This window comes from Trichomycterus rosablanca, chromosome 5 (assembly GCF_030014385.1).
Source record: "Trichomycterus rosablanca isolate fTriRos1 chromosome 5, fTriRos1.hap1, whole genome shotgun sequence".
NCBI lineage: Eukaryota > Metazoa > Chordata > Actinopteri > Siluriformes > Trichomycteridae > Trichomycterus > Trichomycterus rosablanca.
In genome coordinates, this window is record NC_085992.1 from 30,519,225 (window position 1) to 30,540,354 (window position 21,130).

Genomic DNA, 21,130 nt, shown 5'->3' on the forward strand with positions numbered 1-21,130 from the left:
TTATAGTTGTGACGACAATGTAAGCAACTAAGGGTTAAGGACCTTGCTCGGGGCCCAACAGTAGCAGCTTTCAGTTTCTTAACCAAATTTGACCCTGTGTGTTTTAGTACTTTCATTTCAGTGCTTTTGCTTTTTGCTAGTGCTAAAAGTGGCCATTGTGATAAATACACTGCCTGGCCAAAAAAAGGTCACACACTCTAACATTTGGTTGGACCGCCTTTAGCTTTGATTACGGCACGCATTTGCTGTGGCATCGTTTCCACAAGCTTCTGCAATGTCACAACATTTATTTCTGTCCAGAGTTGCATTAATTTTTCCCCAAGATCTTGTATTGATGATGGGAGATTTGGACCACTGCACAAAGTCTTCTCCAGCACATCCCAAAGATTCTCAATGGGGTTCAGGCCTGGACTCTGTGGTGACCAATCCATGTGTGAAAATGATGTCTCATGCTCCCTGAACCACTCTTTCACAATTTGAGCCCGATGAATCCTGGCATTGTCATCTTGGAATATACCCGTGCCATCAGGGAAGAAAAAATCCATTGATGGAATAACCTGGTCGTTCAGTATATTCAGGTAGTCAGCTGACCTCATTCTTTGGGCACATAACTTTGCTGAACCTAGACCTGACCAACTGCAGCAACCCCAGATCATAGCACTGCCCCCACAGGCTTGTACGGTAGGCACTAGGCATGATTGGTGTATCACTTCAGCCTCCTCTTTTCTTACCCTGATGCACCCATCACTCTGGAACAGGGTAAATCTGGACTCATCGGACCACATGATGACCTTCCATTGCTCCAGAGTTGGATCGTTACGCTCCCTAGCAAATTGAAGCCGTTTTTGCTGGTTAGCCTCACTGACAAGTGGTTTTCTTAAGGCTACACAGCTGTTTAGTCCCAATCCCTTGAGTTACCTTCGCATTGTGCGTGTGGAAATGCTCTTACTTTCACTATTAAACATATCCCTGAGTTTTACTGTAGTTTTTCTACCATTTGATTTCACCAAACGTTTAAGTGATCGCCGATCATGATCATTCAAGATTTTTTTCCGACCATATTCCTTCCTCTATGATGATGTTTCCCCACTGTCCTTCCACTTTTTAATAATGCGGTGGACAGTTCTTAACCCGATATTAGTAGTTTCAGCAATCTCCTTAGATGTTTTCTCTGTTTGATACATGCCAATAATTTGACCCTTCTGAAACAGATGAACATCTTTTCCACGACCACAGGATGTGTCTTTCGACATGGTTGTTTAACAAATGAGAAGCTACTCACTGCATCAGTTAGGGTTAAATAACTTGTTGCCAGCTGAAACATAATCTCTCATGCAGTAATTATCCAATAGGTGGCTCTTACCTATTTGCTTAGTTAAATCCAGGTGGTGACCTTTTTTTTGGCCAGGCAGTGTATTTCTCAGTACATTGAGGGTTTTTTTTGGTTTGGTTTTGATTTATATGGTTGACCCACCTTTGTTTCAGAAAGCCAACAAAACATCAGCTGTGTCTTTCTCAACCCCAGTATTTGCCTTTACATCAATGGCACTTTTATACATATGCAGGACACTAAAGCAATAGACACTGATTTGTTTTTCCTCATGGTGCCTTTGGCTATTCAGTGTTTTTTGGCCACATGACACAGATAATTGAGTTAGAAGCCCAGCAAAGATGTATCCATATTTACTAGTAAACAATGTGCTAATACGCAAAAACTGCATATTGAAATGAATAGAGGCTTGTGCTAATCACTCTTCTTCTTTTAAAATGCATACGTACAGTTGTGTCCAGACGGGTCCAAGACAAATCAAGGAGTCACAGTTCAGCTGAGGCTCGAGCCATACAACTAGCCTTAGACCACATCCAAGATAACCAGCAGGTCAACTTTCTATTCTGTACCACCAACAATCTCTACGAGATCCACCCTACCATAAAAACGGATAGAGCTCAATACCCCATAAAACGATGGGAACAAAGTATCTACACAAGATGCCGTATAGGACACCAAATTGACCCATACCTACTTGCTAAAAGGAGACCAGGCCCCCACTTGCATCCTCTGTGGAGCAAGAACTTGTAATAAACACATCCTCTATTTATGCCATCAGAACAAAATTCTATAATACAAACTAGAAGAAAATCTTCACTTTAGTATCCCCCCCACCCCAAAAAAAATGGAAGCACTTGCACTTAAAAGTGCCATATACGTTAGGAGAAAAACAATTAAAACTCTACACCCTCATAGTTACACAAACACTCTAACCACCATACGCACAGGTAAAGACATCAAATCGACCCACTACTTTGACATTTAAAGAATCTATTATCTAGCCATGATAATAGCCATAGCATCTGACATGGCGTTAAGAATTAAACAACAAACATATACAGTAGTTGTGTCAGATATTTTTATACATTTGTATGGAAAAATTTTTTAAGGCAGGTTTGAGATTTCAGGGTTTTTTTTCTGTGACTAGATGTTTGGAGCAGGGAAATAAAAACTTTGTTTTTGAAATCTGACCAACAGGACAAATTGTATAGCATAATTGTGACAGTTTGGATTTTTTTTCCTTGACATTGCTAAAGAAAGCAATGTTCCATCTACGTTGTACTTATGGATGATTGTTTTTATAGATCTTGGGGTCATTTAGAAATTGCTCCACATTTCACTCCTTTGTATAAATGTTTGGTTTGTACTTTCTTCAAGATCGGGCGGCACGGTGGCTCTGGGTAACACTGTCGGCTCACAGCAAGAAGATCCTGGGTTTGATTCAGGATTCCCCTCAATTCTGAAACTTTCCTAAACTGTTAACAGGACAGTAAGTATATTGTGGACAAATTGGAGAACAGCTTCCTTCCAGTGACAAATTCTAGCATGTCGTCTATGAAGCCAACATGACAGATGTGTAAAGCAGGTGTTCTGGGCAGGAAATAATTCCGCTCAGTGGATGTTTTGTCCTTAACCTCTTGGGTGTTTCGTCAGGACAGACAGCAGCACAGGGCTCCTGTGGCTTCACTCGTCACTTCCATAAACACCTGAGAGGACATGTCTCTGATCAACATTGCCGCTTTTCCATTTGATCTACGTCACAACTTACACAATATGGCCTTGTTGGACATTGAGTTCCAATGCCGTAACTTTAGGAAATTCATGTCTGTTTGGTTAAAAGATAAACTAATGTTGGATAAAATGGCCTGGCTCAGAGTTGCCATACCAGTTCATTCCAAAGGTGGAGTAAAAGCATATCAAATGTCAAGCACATTATAATTGCAGATTGTGGCTGAAACAGCTCAGTAATTAGAAGGTTTGTACAGTGTAACTTCAAATAAACATGGACAATAAACTTGGACAATAATGTTATTATATAAAGAACAACATCCTGGACATGCCGAAAGTAGCGCATGAACACAGAGGAAGACGCTTGTGTTGCGTACATGTTGTGGTTCAGGTGCTCGATCTGAATCATCTTCCTCCACATAGAGTGCGTGGGATGCTTGTTTTTGCCTTGTCCGTTTTATGTCCGATATCAGCTGCTTGAGGAAGGAAATGATCTAATGTCCCACTTTTTCTTAAAGAGTTTACACCATTCAGAAAACTAGCCCATTAATTCAGCTGAGGGATTTTATCACTGGCAGGTTCAGGAATCATTTTTTCTTTCCTTTAATTTAACAGGAAGTGCTGTTATGCTAAAGCCACAACAACAAACCCTGTTAGTTCTGGTAGCCTTTACCTTACAATGAATGATGTTTGTTGTACAGTAGACCCTTGACTTACGAATGTAATTGGTTCCGAAGGGCTGTTCTTAAGTCAAAATGTTGGTTAGTTAAACCTATTTTTCCCCATAAGAAATAATGTAAATAGAATTAATCTGTGCCAGACCTCCCAAACCACCCCCTTACCTAACCTTTCTAATGTCTTAAAAGGTCTTTTTTTTTGTTATAAACACAAGTATATTTTTTTTATATTTTTAAATTATAGAATAGACATTCCTGTAATAAACAATAATAAACAACAATACACAGTAGTACTGTACTGTACATAAAAACACACACACATCACATTTCAGTACAGTACGCCAGTTTCAGTACTATACACCATAATACATTTCCTTCTTTTTTTAATAAAATGTATCTACCAGAAACAACAATAACCCTCATATTTCTCTATTATTTCCTTCTTTATTTCAATAGTATTGTAATTTGTAGGTGTATTTGCCTGAAAGAAACAATACTTTATTGAGCAGAATTCCTTCCTCTCTCTTACTCACTGTCCCCTCTGTCTGATACACAGTGACAGCTACTGGCAGGAGTAATTATACAACAACACATAGTAATCTATTTTTTTATTTTCTCATCTGCATTCGTCCATCTCTCAATCTCCCCCTCTTCCCCCAAAAAAAGCATGACCCTAAGCCGCTCAGGTGGCGCAGGGGTAAAAAGACACGCTGCAACCAGAGCTGGATTCTGAGTACATTGTATCGAATCCAGCTCTGCCTTACCGGTTCAAGGCTGAGTGGCTGTTTGAGCAATGATTGGCCGGCTGCTCAGTTGGGGCAGGACAAAGAACCGGTTGTGGGACTCTCTCTGTCAGAATGCGATTGCGACCTCTGCCGGCTGATTCGAGTGTGTCTCTCCGCATGCAACGCTAGGTGGCGCCACACTCATCAATGTGTGGGTGGCAAAAATGCATCTGGCTGCTATGTTTCGGAGGGGATATGGGTTAGCTTCGATCTCCTCGGTCAGGGCAGGGTTTGGCATAGACAGAGAGGAGGCACGATGCAAATTGAACAATTGGATGCGCTAAAAGGGGAGAAAAAAGGGGGGGGGAAAGCATGACGCTACATTTCACTGCACCAATATTGTTAGTCAACTGATCTTTACCAGATACAGTGCTTGTTGTTCTACCCAAACATTTATTTCATTAAACCAGAGAGTCTTTTTATTAAGTTGCCAAAATCCTTTACAGTCTGTTTTTTTAACTTCAGGTTGTCTGCCATGTTTTACTAAACAGCTGCTTCTGACTAACAACTCTGCCATTTAGGCCATATGAATGTACTGCTGTAAAGATTATGGTTCATCCGACAGCATCTTCAATCTCTGCACAGGACTTTTGGAGCTCTTTTTAGGTGACAGTTGGGTTCTTCCTGACCAAGACCAAATGTATTTTTTTTTTTTTTTCATTTGTGAGAAAAAGTGTGTGTGGGGGGGGGGTGGGGGGGTTTTTGCTGTTGGGAGAGGAAGATGTAGGATGTGTTTACAGTAGCTCCTTCGAAATGTGACAGTTTTTAATGCTTTACTTGCACTATATATTTTTTTTGTTGACAGTGAACGTTTGAACTGCAACTGATTCATTCCATTTAGTTTATTTTAATTTTGTACTCCTTATAATGGCAGGCCGAGTTAAATCCGGGGTGGCTAAAGTAGGCCGCGCTAAACCAAGGCCTGAACCTGATCTTAATAGCTGTCAGACGCTAATGAAGCTTTGCTGTCCAGCTTTAATCAAATGATGGACGAAATGCGTGCGGACATTATTAATAATTTAGAATCTACCATCTCGACCAGACCTAGAACGCTCGGCTAATGACCACGATGGCAAACTAACCAATCTCCAATTGCAGGTTACCATTCTAACTATGCTGGTCGACTCCCTCTCTAAGAAATGCAATGATTCTCAAGGTGGAACAATGTCTGTCTGGTTGGCTTGCCCGAGGGCACAGAGGGCCCTCGCCCCACCAAATTCATGGCCCAGTTCTTGTGAGAAAAAGCCAGACAACTAGACCAAACAGCCTTTTTTTGTGTGTGAACATTTAGACTGGTTCTCTTTAACGTATTTGGGTGAAATCTTAAAACTGTAAATTGTTACATTTGCAGACATGTACAGTACAAATGATGGCAAAAATTATTAGTAGTTATTGTTAAATACACATCAAATCTTGACACGTTTAATGGACTCATTATTTAAAGTGAAAACTAATTAACTGTGTTTTAATCTTATATTCAACATTTCAATTAAAGCTTCTCATCTTAAACCTTGTAACACTTGCACTTTCAGAAAAGTTTAAACCCCTTCCCTCCCTGAGCACTCGTTCACTATGCATTCCTTGGCATTTAAAGCAGAGCAAATTGTCCCTTTTAGCTGTGCCACTGACCCATGATTTTCACGGAGCACGTCCCCGAACGCCCCTCAGCAGCGCTGTGAATGTGAGCCGTGCCAGCACGAGCTGCCTGTGCGCCTGCACCGTTCACGCCTTTCAAACTGAAGCCCAAGCAGCTCACATGAAGCACAGCCAATGCCATTGTATGTGATCTTTGATGTATTACCCCATCAGCTGCAAACCAAGAGCTCCTCCAAACCAAGGTTGCCAGTGTCACAAGAAATCTGGTCCATATGTAGTGTGTAACGAGTTCACATTGTGTTGTGGTTAATTAAATGAGTAAATAATATATGCAAACTTGTGTGTGAGTAAGTAATGAAAAGGGTGAACCATTGTCGCTATTTTAAAAAGAAAGACTTTGTGTTGGTTTAATCTGAGCTGTTAAACATGTGCAGTATGTGTTTTAGATAAAACAGCACTAGATGCCCAGCAGGTTTCATTATGATGTTCAGATTTTCCATAATTTAGTTTTGTTAGGCTCTTTTTATTTGTTTTTGCTTTCACACCTGAACAAATATTATCACAGGTTGTGTTTGTGCATGCTTGTACATCTGTTGTCCAGGCCGCACTCTGCAGAGCCCCTGGCACACACAAAAAAAAAGACAGCGATTACCAGGGTTCCCTTTACTGACAAAGTTTTGTCTTTTTGTCATTATATACATATTCTTATTCTTATTGTAATGTACTAGATTAAAACCATTCATAGACTATATGAAACATAGTATATGACCACCCAACCAATAGATTGATGGAAGTTTTGTTCCAAAACTATTGCCATTTATATGAGTTGGCTCCCCATTGCATCTGTAACATCCTACACTTTTTGGAATGTGTCTGTGTGCTCATTCAGTCCAAACAACATTTGTGAGATCAGGCCATGATGTTGGATGAGAAGGCCTGGCTTGCAATCCACATTCTAGTTCATTACAGTGTCCAATGGGTTTGAGGTCAGGACTCTGGGCAGGCCATTGGAGTTCCTCTACAGCAAACTCCTCAAGCCATGACTTAATAGACCAGGCTTTGTGCACAGCAAGGGATGAAGGGATATGGTTTAGTTTAAATAATAGATTTTGTGTCCCAAAATTCACGCAAGAAGTAATTTTGATAGAGAACACAGGTTTTTAATTAAAAATTGTAAATTTTTAATTGATTCATAAAGTATACAGTATAGGGTTATGTATGGAATAGCATATCGGGTAAATGGCCTCCACGGCTTTGCTGGCACATACGCACTCTTTTGTCGAAATTTTCCATGACCGCTTTGCATAAATGTGGCTGAATTTCGTTGATACAGCGCTCAATTTCCTCCTTCAAGGCGTGGGTGGTCGTGGGCTTGATGGCATAAACCTTAGACTTCAAAAAACCCCAAAGAAAAAAGTCCAACGGCGTTAAATCGCATGATCTGGGCGGCCAATTCTGATCACCAAAACGGGAAATTACACGACCAGGAAATGACTCATGCAGTAATTGAATTGTTTCTCGGGCTGTATGGCATGTGGCACCGTCTTGTTGAAACCACATGTCGTCCACATCCATATCTTGCAATTTAGGCACAAAAAGCTGGATTATCATGTCGCGATAGCGAGCACCATTAACTGTTATTGCCTGACCAGACGCATTTTCGAAGAAGAATGGTCCGATGATGCCTCCAGCCCAAAATCCGCACCAAACAGTGACCCGTTGTGGATGCATTTGTTTCTCAACAATCACTCGTGGATTTTCTGAACCCCAAATGCGACAATTTTGACAATTAATGAAGCCATCAAGATGAAAATGAGCCTCATCGCTGAAGATGACTTTGTTCGAAAAATCGGCATCCACTTGTTGTTGTTCCAAAATCCATTCAACAAACTCTCTTCGCTGTGCGTGGTCAGTAGGCTTCAGTTCTTGACTCAATTGAACTTTGTAAGCATGAAGATTCAAATCTTTCGTGAGAATACGCTGTAGAGAGCTTCTGGAAATGTTCAATTCTTGACCACGGTGCCGAATTGATGTTCCTGGACTCTCAGCAACACTCTCACGAACTGCTTCGATGTTTTGTGTTGAACGACTTGTTGAAGGACGGCCAGAGTGTCTAAGATCACTAATTGATCCAGTCTCCCTGAATTTTTTAATTAATCTCTTCACAGTTGATGAAGTTAAATCACTATTCCGACTATATTTTGTACGAAAATTGCGAACTGTAGCTGCCAAACCTTCATTATTTTTAAAATATTGCTCAACAATGAAAACGCGTTGTTCTTTCGTGTAGCGCTCCATTTTTAATAACCCTGAACTGTGAGCTGTCACGCTGTCTTTTTTTTTTGTTGGCAACACTGTACCGCACAAATGGCGCCAAATTCAAATCTTGCGTGAATTTTGGGACACCCTATAGAAAGAAATAACAAAAAATACAAATTGGGCAACCAGGTACACCTGTGCAGACATTTTGCTTAAGCCATGTAATTCAACTGTTTGTGCTGTCCTTTTTGCAGATCTGCCGTCTGCAGCAGCATCTATCAGCCGGAGAGCATCAGCAGGATCTGTTCCGTGATCAGCCAGTCATCTACGTGTCATCACTGTCTCAGCCACCCTGCAATAGTCTAATAGAGCTAATTCAGCTGTGTGGGGGTGCCGTGTGCAGGAGCATCCGTCAGGCCGGTATCTGCATTGGAGAATACAAGGGCAAAAGGCCAGAAGGTGCCAACTGTATCACAGAACAGTGGATTTTAGGTAAGACACGTTGTAGCTGGAAGTGGAGCTTGGTTGCAAATGAGAAAGCCTAAATAAGATGCTAATTCTAAAGCAACAAACACATTCACTAAGTGATCAGAGGTATGTGGACACCTGAGCTTGATGGACATTCAATTCCAGTGACATAAGCTATGTTTGACTATGTTTAGAATGATTTTTAGATTTTTTTTCTTACAAGGATGCATTTTAATCATTAAATCTCAGCGGTGCTATCCATCAGTCGAGCGTCTACAAAAAAGTCCAAGGAACCATCTGTGGATCTCCGCAATTAAATTATGGCAATTCATAGTGCCAATATATAGAACAATATCTAAGGCTTTGACTGTAGTCTCATATATTGTATAATGAAAGAAACTTGGTGCAACCTTTAACTTGGCTGTCCAGGCAAAAAGGGTCAGAGAGAAATGAAAGAATGGGTTAGTTACTCTAAAAAGCTCCAAAATATATGTGTAGAGATGGGTGAACCTGTTGGATTGACAGCCATCTCTGCAGCACTCCATAGATCACACCTTTATGGCAGAGTGGCAAGCAGAAGTCACCAGTGAGATGGACTTTAAGGACTTTGGCAACATGAGGAAAAGGATTCCCTGATGAGATGAAAATTGAATTCTTTTGGCATCATTATGCTATGTAGGTGCTTGGCAGTGTCAGGCACTTGGAGACTGGACTGGAGCGACACTTCTTCCTTTGACACCCAAACTAACACTGGCCAAGTGTCTGAATAGCTTAGAGTGGCCTAGAAACATGTTTTCACTTTATTATGAATGATTAAGTGCAGATTGATTAATTGGATGCCAATTTTTTTTTTTTTTTTTATTTTTTTTTTTTTATACTGCTGTAAATGCCGTAACATTTAGAAATAAAATGTATGAGATTTTTATTCTTGGTCATTATAACTTTTTTACTCTTCTGCAGATTGTGTGACCCATCATGTGGTGCTTCCATATGACAACTACATTCTCGACTAAAAAGCTTGGTGATGGCCTGCAGACCAGAAGCTGTGAATGTTGTAAATGTCTGTAAAATATGTATTCAGTTATTGCTGTCAGTATTGCTTTTTAACTTCACGTCTTTCTGTTGCTTTTTCAGATTAACTGTTTAATAAAATATTAAATATTTTATGGACTTGTCTTATCACAGTTATTTTATCTAATGACAATTATTAATTGTAATGTCAGCTATTAGTTGCATTCAGCAATCACCTTTCCGTATGACTAAGTAAGTATAGATGGTAAACAATACATGTGTTCTCAGTTTCCTTCCATAAATGACTGCACCTTTATATTTTAATCATTATTCTCAGCCAATGGTTTTGATCTATGAACTTATTTATTTGTTCTTTCACAGCTGCTGCATCCTGGCCAGGGTCAAGCTGGGAATTCACCCTGGACAGGATGCCAGTCTATCACAGGGGGTGAATTAATAAATACATCCCATCCACATCACTTAATTTCAGGCGCTGATGCATGTTGAAGTTCAAAGTAGTTTGTAGTCACAAGTGTGTTTTGGATAAAATGAAGAAGATAAACCTTGCATTTTTGTTTTTGTTTCCTTTTTGCATTGTTCCAATTTGGACATATTTAATTTCCCAGTGCACTGTGGAAGGCTGCACAACACTCTTGCTGTACATAAAAAGGACAACAATCTAGGACACGCCTCCTCCAACGTGTGAAGCTGACAATCCACTTCATTCGAATTGGCCAGCAGACGATTCCTACAGGAGACCACAGAGTAGAAGTAACTGTTGCAGGTACAGGGAGGCCACACCCCATCCAGCCTTCCCCTCTCAAACAAGGCCAGTTGTGTCTATTGAGCACTCAACCAGGCCATAGACACTGCTGAGACTTGAGAACTTGGAGGGTATATATAGGCCACTCGGGTAACTCATGATAGCCTACTACCACTGAGATCCAGGGTTGGTATCTCAGCTGTGCTATCAGCCAGTTGGGAGTCTAAACAGACATGATTGGTTTGATTGGGTGGGAGGACTGCCTACCCATTAGGATGTGCACTTGTCAGTGTGCTCTAAGTGCCAGTCTCAATCGGAGGGCCATCTCACCTACAGATGATTTTATGACATCTCATCCTAAAGCCATAGGCAGAGCGGCATCGTGGCTCAGTAGGTAGCACTGTCGCCTCACAGCAAGAAGGTCCTGAGTTTGATTCACAGATGGAGCAGTCCTGGTCCTTTCTGTGTGGAGTTTGCATGTTCTCCCCATGTCTGGGTGGGTTTCCGGTTCTCCGGTTTTCTCTCACAGTATAAAGACATGCAAGTGAGGTGAATTGGAGATACAGACATTGACCGTGTTCAACATTGAACTTGAACTGAAGAATCTTGTGAACCAGTAATTATGTGTAACCTAAGTGTGGAAAGCCTGATGTTAAAATCCTAATAAATAAATAAACTAAAGCCATAGCCACATTCTGGTCAGGATTGTGGTTCGTCCAACTCTACATGAAAACACCAGTGGGCACAGGGCAGAACTACTTCCTGAACAGGGTGCCAATCTACCTTGTGGTAACAAACACAAACTAGGAGCATTTAAGAAACCAATTTACCTACTGCATGTTAAAGTAAGACAAAGCAATATTTAAAAAAATGTCTTAAACCATAAAGATTTTTTTACTACATACTGTATATTACAATACATGTCCAGTTAGTCAAAAGAGCACTTGTGAGGTAACATTGTGCAAGTCCTGGCTCACTGTATACCTTCCGATTAATTTTAAAGGGGCTCAGTGGGGTTGAGGTTTTATTAATATTGTATTGTCATACACCTGAACCCAGTGATGTGACAGGGTGAGGGGTGGCTCGGTAGGTAGCACTGTAACCTCACAGCAAGAAGGTTCTGGATTTGATTCCCAGGTGGAGCGGTCAAGACTCTTTCTATGTGGAGTTTGCATGTTTACCCCGTGTCTGTTTGGGTTTCCTCTGGGTGCTCCGGTTTCCTCCCACAGTTGAAAGACGTGCAAGTGAGTGAGATAAATTGGAGATACAAAATTGTCTGTGACTGTGTTTGACATTAAACTTAAACTGATGAATCTTGTGTAAGAGTGTAATCTAGGGTTGCCAACTGTCCCGTAAAAAACGGAATCGTTCCTTATTTGGAAACTAAACGTCGCGTTCCGTATTGAACTGATACGGGACACACTTTGTTCTGTATTTTTATCGATGGGAGAGAAATGTTGCAGATCGGACTGAGACAGGGCGATATGTATGAAACAGAAAGAAACTGCTGCTACCGTGGTAATTTGAAAGCGTTTGGTTATTATTTTAAGTAGTGTTCACTTTTAGTCTTAGTAACGCCGTGTGTGTGCAGGCATATCAGCATAACAACCTGTTTAATACACCATGGTTTGAGTACCGCAGTGGACGGAGCGCATCGCGCATATTTTTCCGGCTTAGGGCGAAACTTAAGTAACACAAGCAGGGCCGGCGCTATGGGGGCGCTGGGGTGGGCACTATTGAGAAAAAATGTTACCTATGACGGTGTAAGACTCATTATATTTTTTTATAGGTGCAACCCTAACCACCTACCCCCCGCTCCCGCTCAGGTAAACACCTGCCATCCCACCCCCCAACCTATGCCCTCCGCCAACCCGCCAGCCCAGGGTGTTCTTTATTTCCAGTTCTGAAAGTTGGCAACCCTAGTGTAACCTGTCCTTTCATGGATGTAATTGCGTGTAAAACGTGACGTTAAAATCCTAATAAATAAAATTTTTAAATGTCACACGGTGTCTAGATACTTTTGATCATATACAGTAGTTCACATATGTTAGTTAGTTTATTAGGATTTTAACATGACGTTTTACACTTTGGTTACATTCATGGCAGGAACGGTAGTTAGTCATTACACAAGTTTATATCAAACACAGTCATGGACAATTTTGTATCTCCAATTCACCTCACTTGCATGTCTGTTGACTGTGGGAGGAAACCGGAGCACCCGGAGGAAACCCACGCGGACACGGGGAGAACATGCAAACTCCACACAGATCGAACCCGGGACCTTCTTGCTGTGAGGCAACAGTGCTACCCATCAAGCCACCGTGCCACCCTCACATATATGTACAAACCGGTGTATGTACGTTTAAAGTGTAGATTTCCTTTAAATGTAAATTAGCCCTAGGCCACTCCTCACAGCGAAACTGACCAGGACCAAGCGGTGACTAGGAACTCATAAACGAATTGCTTCGCGCTACATTTACGACCTACACTCCACAGTGCCCTACTCAAGCGCTAGGCAGCTATTTGGGACGCAGCCCTCGCCGTAGCACCTTGCCACAGCGGAACGGGCTCGCGCGCCAATAAGCGAGCGCAATACTAAGCGAGTAGCTGATGTCACTGGGTGCAGTAATATGGGCTCCGGACCGCGAGTGTAGCGTGACTTTGATGAAGGAAGAGTGAAAAGCTGGATTTGTAGGACGTTTTGTCGCTAATTAGTGTGTTGTCAGTACCACAGACTTCTGTTGTGCAACTTCTAGGGCTGTGAGGAGTTGTTTTAGTTAGTCTTTTGCTAGTTTGTGAGGTAAAGTGAGTTTAGTTAGCTACACTGGTTAGCTTTCGCCTTTGACAGGAGCATGCCGTTCTACTACTCGCACGCTTCTATGCATTTTAGCGTCTGTCAAGTGCTGTCTGTAATCCATTTGTTTACGCTTTGTATTTAGCAGTACGCTCATGGTGGGGGAAGAATCGCCATGCACGGGTTATCATGATTAAACTGACATTTCTACAACACCAGCTTTTAGCCAAAGCCATCATCATTTTCGTCTATGTGAAGCGTATGTAGTTGGCGCAGCAGCTGAATGACCCAGAAGGTCCGAAAGGTCCTGCAGAAGGTTCTCACACAGCGAGTTCGCCACGTGTTGTAGCATTTATCATCATTATTAATTTTGTAATATTTACATATACATATATATTTTTGATCGATTTCTATAAACCATGTTGCTGTCCCTGATTGTGCACTCGTATTCGCTGCGGTACTGGTTTCCGGCGGCGGTTATGCTTGGCACTGCGCCCGCGTACCTACTGTCGTGGGGGGCATGGCGAGTACTGTCAACTGTGTTACCGACCAGACTGTATCACACCGTGGACGATCACGTCTATACTGTGTACCAGAGCATGGTGCTCTTCTTCTTCGAAAATTACACCGGGGTTGAGGTAAGTATCTGCTCATTACATCCTCATACACTATATTGCCAAAAGTATTCACTCACCCATCCAAATCATTGAATCCAGGTGTTCCAATCACTTCCATGGCCACAGGTGTATAAAACCAAGCACCTAGGCATGCAGACTGCTTCTACAAACATTTGTAAAAGAATGGGTCGCTCTCAGGAGCTCAGTGAATTCCAGCATAATACCGTGATATGATGCCACCTGTGCAACAAGTCCAGTCATGAAATTTCCTCGCTACTAAATATTCCACAGTCACCTGTCAGTGGTATTATAACAAAGTGGTAGCGATTGGGAACGACAGCAAGGCCACGTAAAATGACAGCGCGGGGTCAGCGGATGCTGAAGCGCATAGTGCGCAAAGGTCGCCAACTTTCTGCAGAGTCAATCGCTACAAACCTCCAAACTTCATGTTGCCTTCAGATTAGAATGGGTTTCCATGGCCGAGCAGCCTTACATCACCAAGCGCAATGCAAAACGTCGGATGCAGTGGTGCAAAGAACACCACCACTGGACTCTAGAGCAGTGGAGACGTGTTCTCTGGAGTGACGAATCACGCTTCTCCGTCTGGCGATCCGATGGACGAGTCTGGGTTTGGCGGTTGCCAGGAGGACGGTACTTGTCTGACTGCATTGTGCCAAGTGTAAAGTTTGGTGGAGGGGGGATTATGGTGTGGGGTTGTTTTTCAGGAGTTGGGCTCGGCTCCTTAGTTCCAGTGAAAGGAACTCTTAATGCTTCAGCATACCAAGAGATTTTAGATAATTTTATGCTCCCAACTTTGTGGGAACAGTTTGGGGATGGCCCCTTCCTGTTCCAACATGACTGTGAACCAGTGCACAAAGCAAGGTCCATAAAGACATGGATGAGCGAGTTTGGTGTGGAAGAACTTGACAGGCCTGCACAGAGTCCTGACCTCAACCCTATAGAACACCTCTGGGATGAATTAGAGCGGAGACTGTGAGCCAGGCCTTCTCATCCAACATCAGTGTCTGACCTCACAAATGCGGTTCTGGAAGAATGGTCAAACATTCCCATAAACACACTCCTAAACCTTGTGGAAAGCCTCCCCAGAAGAGTTGAAGCTGTTATAGCTGCAAAGGGTGGGTCGACATCATATTAAACCCTGGATTAAGAAGGGGTGTCACTCAAGTTCATATGCGTGTGAAGGCAGACGAGCGAATACTTTTGGCAATATAGTGTATATCTAGGGTGACCGATTAATAAAATAATGGAATGAATAAAAAGGGAAAACCAAGAGTGCAGGGTCTGTCAAGAAGGTCTAACAACTTTGGCATGTGGGTTCTTCCCATGTATTTTGGTTTCCTCCCACATCTCTGAACAACCTATTACTCCCAGGTCCAAATAATGGCCCCTGCTTTGGGCCCAGAGTTTCAGGGTGGCATCTGACCTACCACAACCCTGTCCATGATGATATGGTCAGTATAAATTAATTAATATTCAAACTGATGGGAGTGGTTTATTTCGCCATACTGTCTGCACCCTGCACAGGGTTCACTAAATGATTTGAACAGGATGAACATGTAAATCTTTTGCTGAAACTCATTCACCAAATCTCAAAGCAAAATAAATATATAATTTTGGATTAATGCTTTTTCTTGTATGTTCTCACACTCATCTACATTTTTTTGCTAATTCAGTATAAGAACAGTATTTAGAACTTTGACCAACATTAAAATCAAGATGATAAATGTGAAAGCAAAAATTAGTTTCATTGCTCCTTTTCATTACTCCTGTCCAGCACTAAAAGCTCCTATAGTGGACCCGGGGTTTCAAACCTGAAATTCAGAGCAATGGAAGCAAGTTGTCTGGTCCGGCAAATACCCATGGTAGAGGTGACGCCAGGATACACTGTAAGGATAATCAACCTCGCAACAAGATACTACAGGACTCCTTCAAATGTCTTGTGAACTTGTGCAGCTCGAATCTGTTTTGCATATATATTTACCCATACTTATTCACAAGATTGCAGTTGTGTATATGTGCATTCTTCTAACAATTACCCCCAGCAATAACCTCAGTGTTTTCTGTTGCAAAATGCACCTGTCAGACATGGAAGCAGTTTGTACAGAATTACCAGCAGGTCTGGTTGTTACATTTTCAAGGTGTGGCATGAGTGCAAGTTGAATGTCTCATCGATTATTAGATTAAACTGTCACCAGCCATAAAACAGAGATAAGCTTCCCTTGTAATCAATACAGAGGTTTATTTTGTGCAGGAAAAAATGTTTCCGTTAGGCATGAATAATAATGCAGGGTTTAGATTAAGGTGCAGTTTTTTTCTGGGGAAAAACGGAAGCACCGAAAGAAGAAATTAGATTTTAGTTATTAAATTGGAAAGTTATTTATAATTATTATTTATGTACATACACTTGTCTTGTATGTATGTTCATTGGCCATTTTATGATCTAGATCAGGGGTGTCAAACTCATTTTCACCGAGGGCCACATCAGCATTATGGTGGCCCTCAAAGGCCCGATTGTAACGTATCCTGCTGTGATTGCAGTCTGTTGTTTTTCTTGGAGGCCGAATTCTGCATTTATATTGTCCTACTTTACCACAGACACTGCCTCATAGCACAAGAGACGCACCGTTTTCTCTTCCTGAAGCACAAACTTGTTTTCACTTTCATTACATTTCCTCCTTATGCTTAATTTTCTTACTTATCTTCTTGTACATTTTAGGATCATGTGTAAATATGTGTAACATCATCTACTGGCAGGATGTGTCACTTTGCAGGTCACAAAATCAGCCTGCATTTTGAAAGATGCAGTTTGTTTAGGATTTTACAGTGTATTTTTAAGACAATCATTCTGCCCTCACTAATAGTTTATCCCCCTTGCTCTCTTCAGAATACAGTCGGTTTATTTGCTCGCCAGCTGTGTGATACACTGTGTGCATCAAAATGAAGTAAAAATACAAACAATAAAAACAATAAAGAACTTAATACACTAAAAGCACACAGCTGTAGTCAAGTGTTACATCTGGTACAATATGAGATGTAACCAAACGTAAAATAGCACTAACGAGTTAAAATTGTGTGTAAAGATACTAATTGCTATAGTAACGGTAACAATTGTATTTAATTACAGTAAATTTGTAACTAAAACGCTGTGATATACTCACTAAACATTTACTAACAACTGAGAATATAAATGCCACTACTTACAGACGATGCTTTGGTATTATACTGAAAGATAATTATTTGTATTTATTTATTATTGTTTACATTACTGACTACGCTACTTCGCGTTCTCTTTGCCGTAAAAGTCACAGGGCTTCTTAGCGTAGGTTAAAGTTACTTGCCATGACTACGATGTCACGGTTGTCTCTTAAAGGCGCAGGAGTCCCGTTAAATTATAAGCGCGTCTCTGTAACGACTCGAACCATCACAACAATCATACAGTCGTTAAACCTCTCACGGGCCACATAAAATGACGTGGCGGGCCGGATCTGGCCCGCGGGCCGTGAGTTTGACACCCCTGATCTAGATCGACCAGATCGATTCCCAGCGTGGGCATGCAATTCCAGACTATAGTCCCTCTGTTGCTCTGCACAATTTGTCAAACCCTGTTAATCCCATCTGACCCCACCAACCATATGTTAAACCACTGTGTACAGGGTTTTCATTATGCATGTAGAGGACAGTTATTACCAAACAGTAAGTTGTAAAAGAGAAGAACTTAGGTTAAGGTGGGTATGGAACGACGCAGAGGTTCCAACATGTGATATTAACATCTACCAATAATTGTATCACTACAAATGGCTGTTGTGGGCAGGTCCCACGTCATTGTGCCCTTCATAGTGATAATCAGTTTGGAACACAGCCAAAATGATTACCGTTGTTGCATTTCATTAACAAAGAAAAGTAAAGACAAAGAAATGACTGTGGTAGCAAAGTGTTTCAGGCTCAAAGAACCTTCCCTCCAACTAAAAATGTTAAGTCATTAAAATAAAATTTTGTGGTAAAAGTAGTTACCAGGATATGAAATTTACTGGCACAATAAAAGTGTGGGTGAGGCTGTTAGACCACAACATACTTGTGAACATAAAAATGTTCATAAGTGTTTCCTAATTCTGTTCTTGCTGTGCTGCACAGTGGTGTGTTGGTGTGCTTTAGATTTAAAATTGTAAAAAATTTAACTACAGTCAGTTCGATGAAAAATGTTTGTGCTAATATTAAAATGTCAGTAAAATTCAGTATGCTCAGTGAAACTGTACAAATAAGAGACATTAAACGTCATTAAAAGTGTAAGGTTTTGGGTTATAAGGTTTGTTACTTTAAGTATATGCTTTGTATGAGAGGAATGTAACCTTTGAACTGAAATTATTCAAATAAAATAACAAAACCTAATAAAATACACCTAAAATGAAATTATATCACAATTATCATTAACCTGAGCATTTGCCTCATTTCTAATTTTCTTTGAATGTCTCTTAAATGACCATCCATGACTTTTGGCTATATTCCCTTTGTAATTTAACATCATCAGGAAGATTAAAGAATACTAATAACCCCAACAACCTTTTTTTTTACTACAATTATCAATAAATCAACAACAACTAGAGCTAAAATGAATTTGCCTTGAATAGGATACGAGTGCATTTTGACCCATGTCAAGTCAAGTCAACTTTATTTATATAGCGCTTTTTACAATATACATTGTCTCAAAGCAACTTTACAAAATCCAGGACCAACAGATACAAAAACCCCTGTTGAGCAAGCCGAGGGCGACTGTGGCAAGGAAAAACTCCCTGAAAATTACAGGAAGAAACCTTGAGAGGAACCAGACTCAACAGGGCCCATCCTTCTTGGGTGGTCTGGAGGATACTTTAAATAAATACACGATTTACACAAATCATACAAACACAGAATTGAATGATCTAAAAGTCATACAGTGGTAATAAATAGATAAATAAACAATTAAATAATAATAGAGTTGTTATCCGCTCTAGTCTTCAATAAAGTCTGTAGTGATTTCTTGTCGTTGCAATTACTCCAGACCCGTCACATCTGACAGGAGCAGCATCGTTGTCCCGGCAGTCTCGACTTTAATCCTTAACCTCGGCGGGTAAACAGGTTTCCATCAGAATGCCCTCGGGGTAAAACAACAGAGAATGTAGTTAATAATGTACAATGCTAGTTGACAAACAGTTTTACAGAGAGTTTTAGACTCCGGCAGCCCTAATTATTACAGCATAACTAAAAGGGAGAGCGAGCAGGTAACAAGGTCATGAAGGCTTTCACAGGACATCAGCGCCCACCTCTCCTACCCAAACCAGAGTGATTGGACAAGAGAGGCAGAACGACAGCGACCCAACATCCCTGATCACCACAAGTTTCTATGACCAAGCACCCCCAAGCTCTGCGCCTTTGTCTATATTAATCAAAAGCCTGAGAAAATAAATATGTTTTCAGTTTAGACTTAAACATTGAGACTGTGTCCGAATACCGAACAGAGGCAGGAAGATTATTCCAAAGTTGTGGAGCTTTGTAAGAAAATGCTCTTCCACCAGCTTTGGTCTTTTTAATTTTAGGAACTATAAGTAACCCTGCATCTTGTGAACGAAGTGGACGTGCTGGGTTGTAATTAATAAGCTCACTCAGATACTGTGGAGCCAGACCATGTAGCGCTTTATAGGTTAGTAAAAGTATTTTGTAATCAATGCGAAATTTAACTGGCAGCCAGTGTAGAGATGATAGAACAGGAGTGATATGATCAAATTTTTTAGTTCTAGTTAGCACTCGAGCTGCTGCATTTTGAACTAACTGGAGTTTGTTTAAGGATCTACCAGAGCATCCAGTTAGAAGAGCATTACAATAATCTAACCGAGAAGTTATAAACGCATGGATCAGTTTTTCGGCGTCATTAACAGATAGTATATTTCTTATTTTAGAAATGTTACGCAAATGATAGAAAGCAACTCTAGTAATATTATTAATGTGTGTATCAAAGGAGAGATCTGAATCTATTGTGACACCTAAGTTTTTTACATCTGGGCTGGGAGTAACAGAGAACGTGTTTAAGTTTAGCACCAGGTTAGACAACTTGTCTCTTGCAGCTTTAGAGCCAACAAGTAAAACCTCAGTTTTATCTGAATTAAGTAAAAGAAAATTACACGACATCCAGTTTTTTATGTCGTTTACACAATCTTCTATCTTACTGATTGTGTCAGTATCATTTGGTTTGGCTGATATATACAGCTGAGTGTCATCTGCATAGCAGTGAAAGTTTATGCCATGTTTATGAATAATTTCACCTAGTGGAAGCATATAGAGTGTAAATAATAGCGGTCCAAGTACCGACCCCTGTGGAACACCACACTTTACTTTTGTAGTTTCTGAGCATTTATTATTTACATAAACGAATTGAGAGCGGTCAGTCAAATATGATTGAAACCAAGAGAGTGCGAGTCCTTTAACACCTACTGTATTTTCTAGCCTCTCCAGTAAAATGTTATGATCGACCGTATCAAACGCTGCACTAAGATCTAATAGAACAAGAAAAGAGACACATCCATTATCAGAAGACATTAACAACTCGTTAACTACTCTAATTAATGCGGTTTCGGTACTATGGTTGGGTCTAAATCCTGATTGAAATTTTTCATGAATACAATTTTCATTCAAATAAGAACATAGCTGTTTGGAAACGACTTTTTCTAATATCTTTGAGACAAAAGGAAGGTTTGAAATTGGCCTATAATTAGATAAAACATGTGGATCAAGATTAGGTTTTTTAATCAGGGGTTTAATAACAGCACTTTTAAACAATTTAGGTACATACCCAAGGCTAAGGGATGCATTGATTAATGTAAGCAGGGGCTCTACAATAGCTGGGAGTAAATCTTTAAGTAAATGAGTTGGAACAGGATCGAGTATACACGATGATGACTTCGATGATTTAATCAACACAGTTAGTTCATTTTGGGAGATTGGATTAAAGGAATTTAGTTGGATTAACTCGTTACTATTATCACCAATGCTGCTCGGAGTGAGTCCATACTTAACATTGGCAAGTGACACACTCTGACTCTGAAGTCGTATT

At 40.7% G+C, this 21,130-nt stretch overlaps 2 protein-coding genes across 4 annotated transcripts in view; both read left to right on the forward strand.

Moving 5' to 3' along the window:
• Positions 1–10,009, forward strand: part of mcph1 (microcephalin 1) — a 64,701-nt gene extending 54,692 nt beyond the window's left edge. For both annotated transcript variants that reach the window (XM_062995043.1, XM_062995044.1), the window contains exons 14-15: positions 8,630–8,867; positions 9,804–10,009. In XM_062995043.1, coding sequence (XP_062851113.1) covers positions 8,630–8,867; positions 9,804–9,856 — 291 coding nt within the window. In that variant the 3' untranslated portion in view covers positions 9,857–10,009. The remainder of the gene's footprint in view (positions 1–8,629; positions 8,868–9,803) is intronic.
• Positions 10,010–13,758: 3,749 nt separating this feature from the next.
• agpat5 (1-acylglycerol-3-phosphate O-acyltransferase 5 (lysophosphatidic acid acyltransferase, epsilon)) overlaps positions 13,759–21,130 on the forward strand; it is a 34,830-nt gene continuing 27,458 nt past the window's right edge. For both annotated transcript variants that reach the window (XR_010012454.1, XM_062995961.1), the window contains exon 1: positions 13,759–14,049. Coding sequence is in view for 1 of the 2 variants with exons in the window: in XM_062995961.1 (XP_062852031.1) it covers positions 13,831–14,049 (219 nt within the window). In the remaining variant the exon portion in view is untranslated. The remainder of the gene's footprint in view (positions 14,050–21,130) is intronic.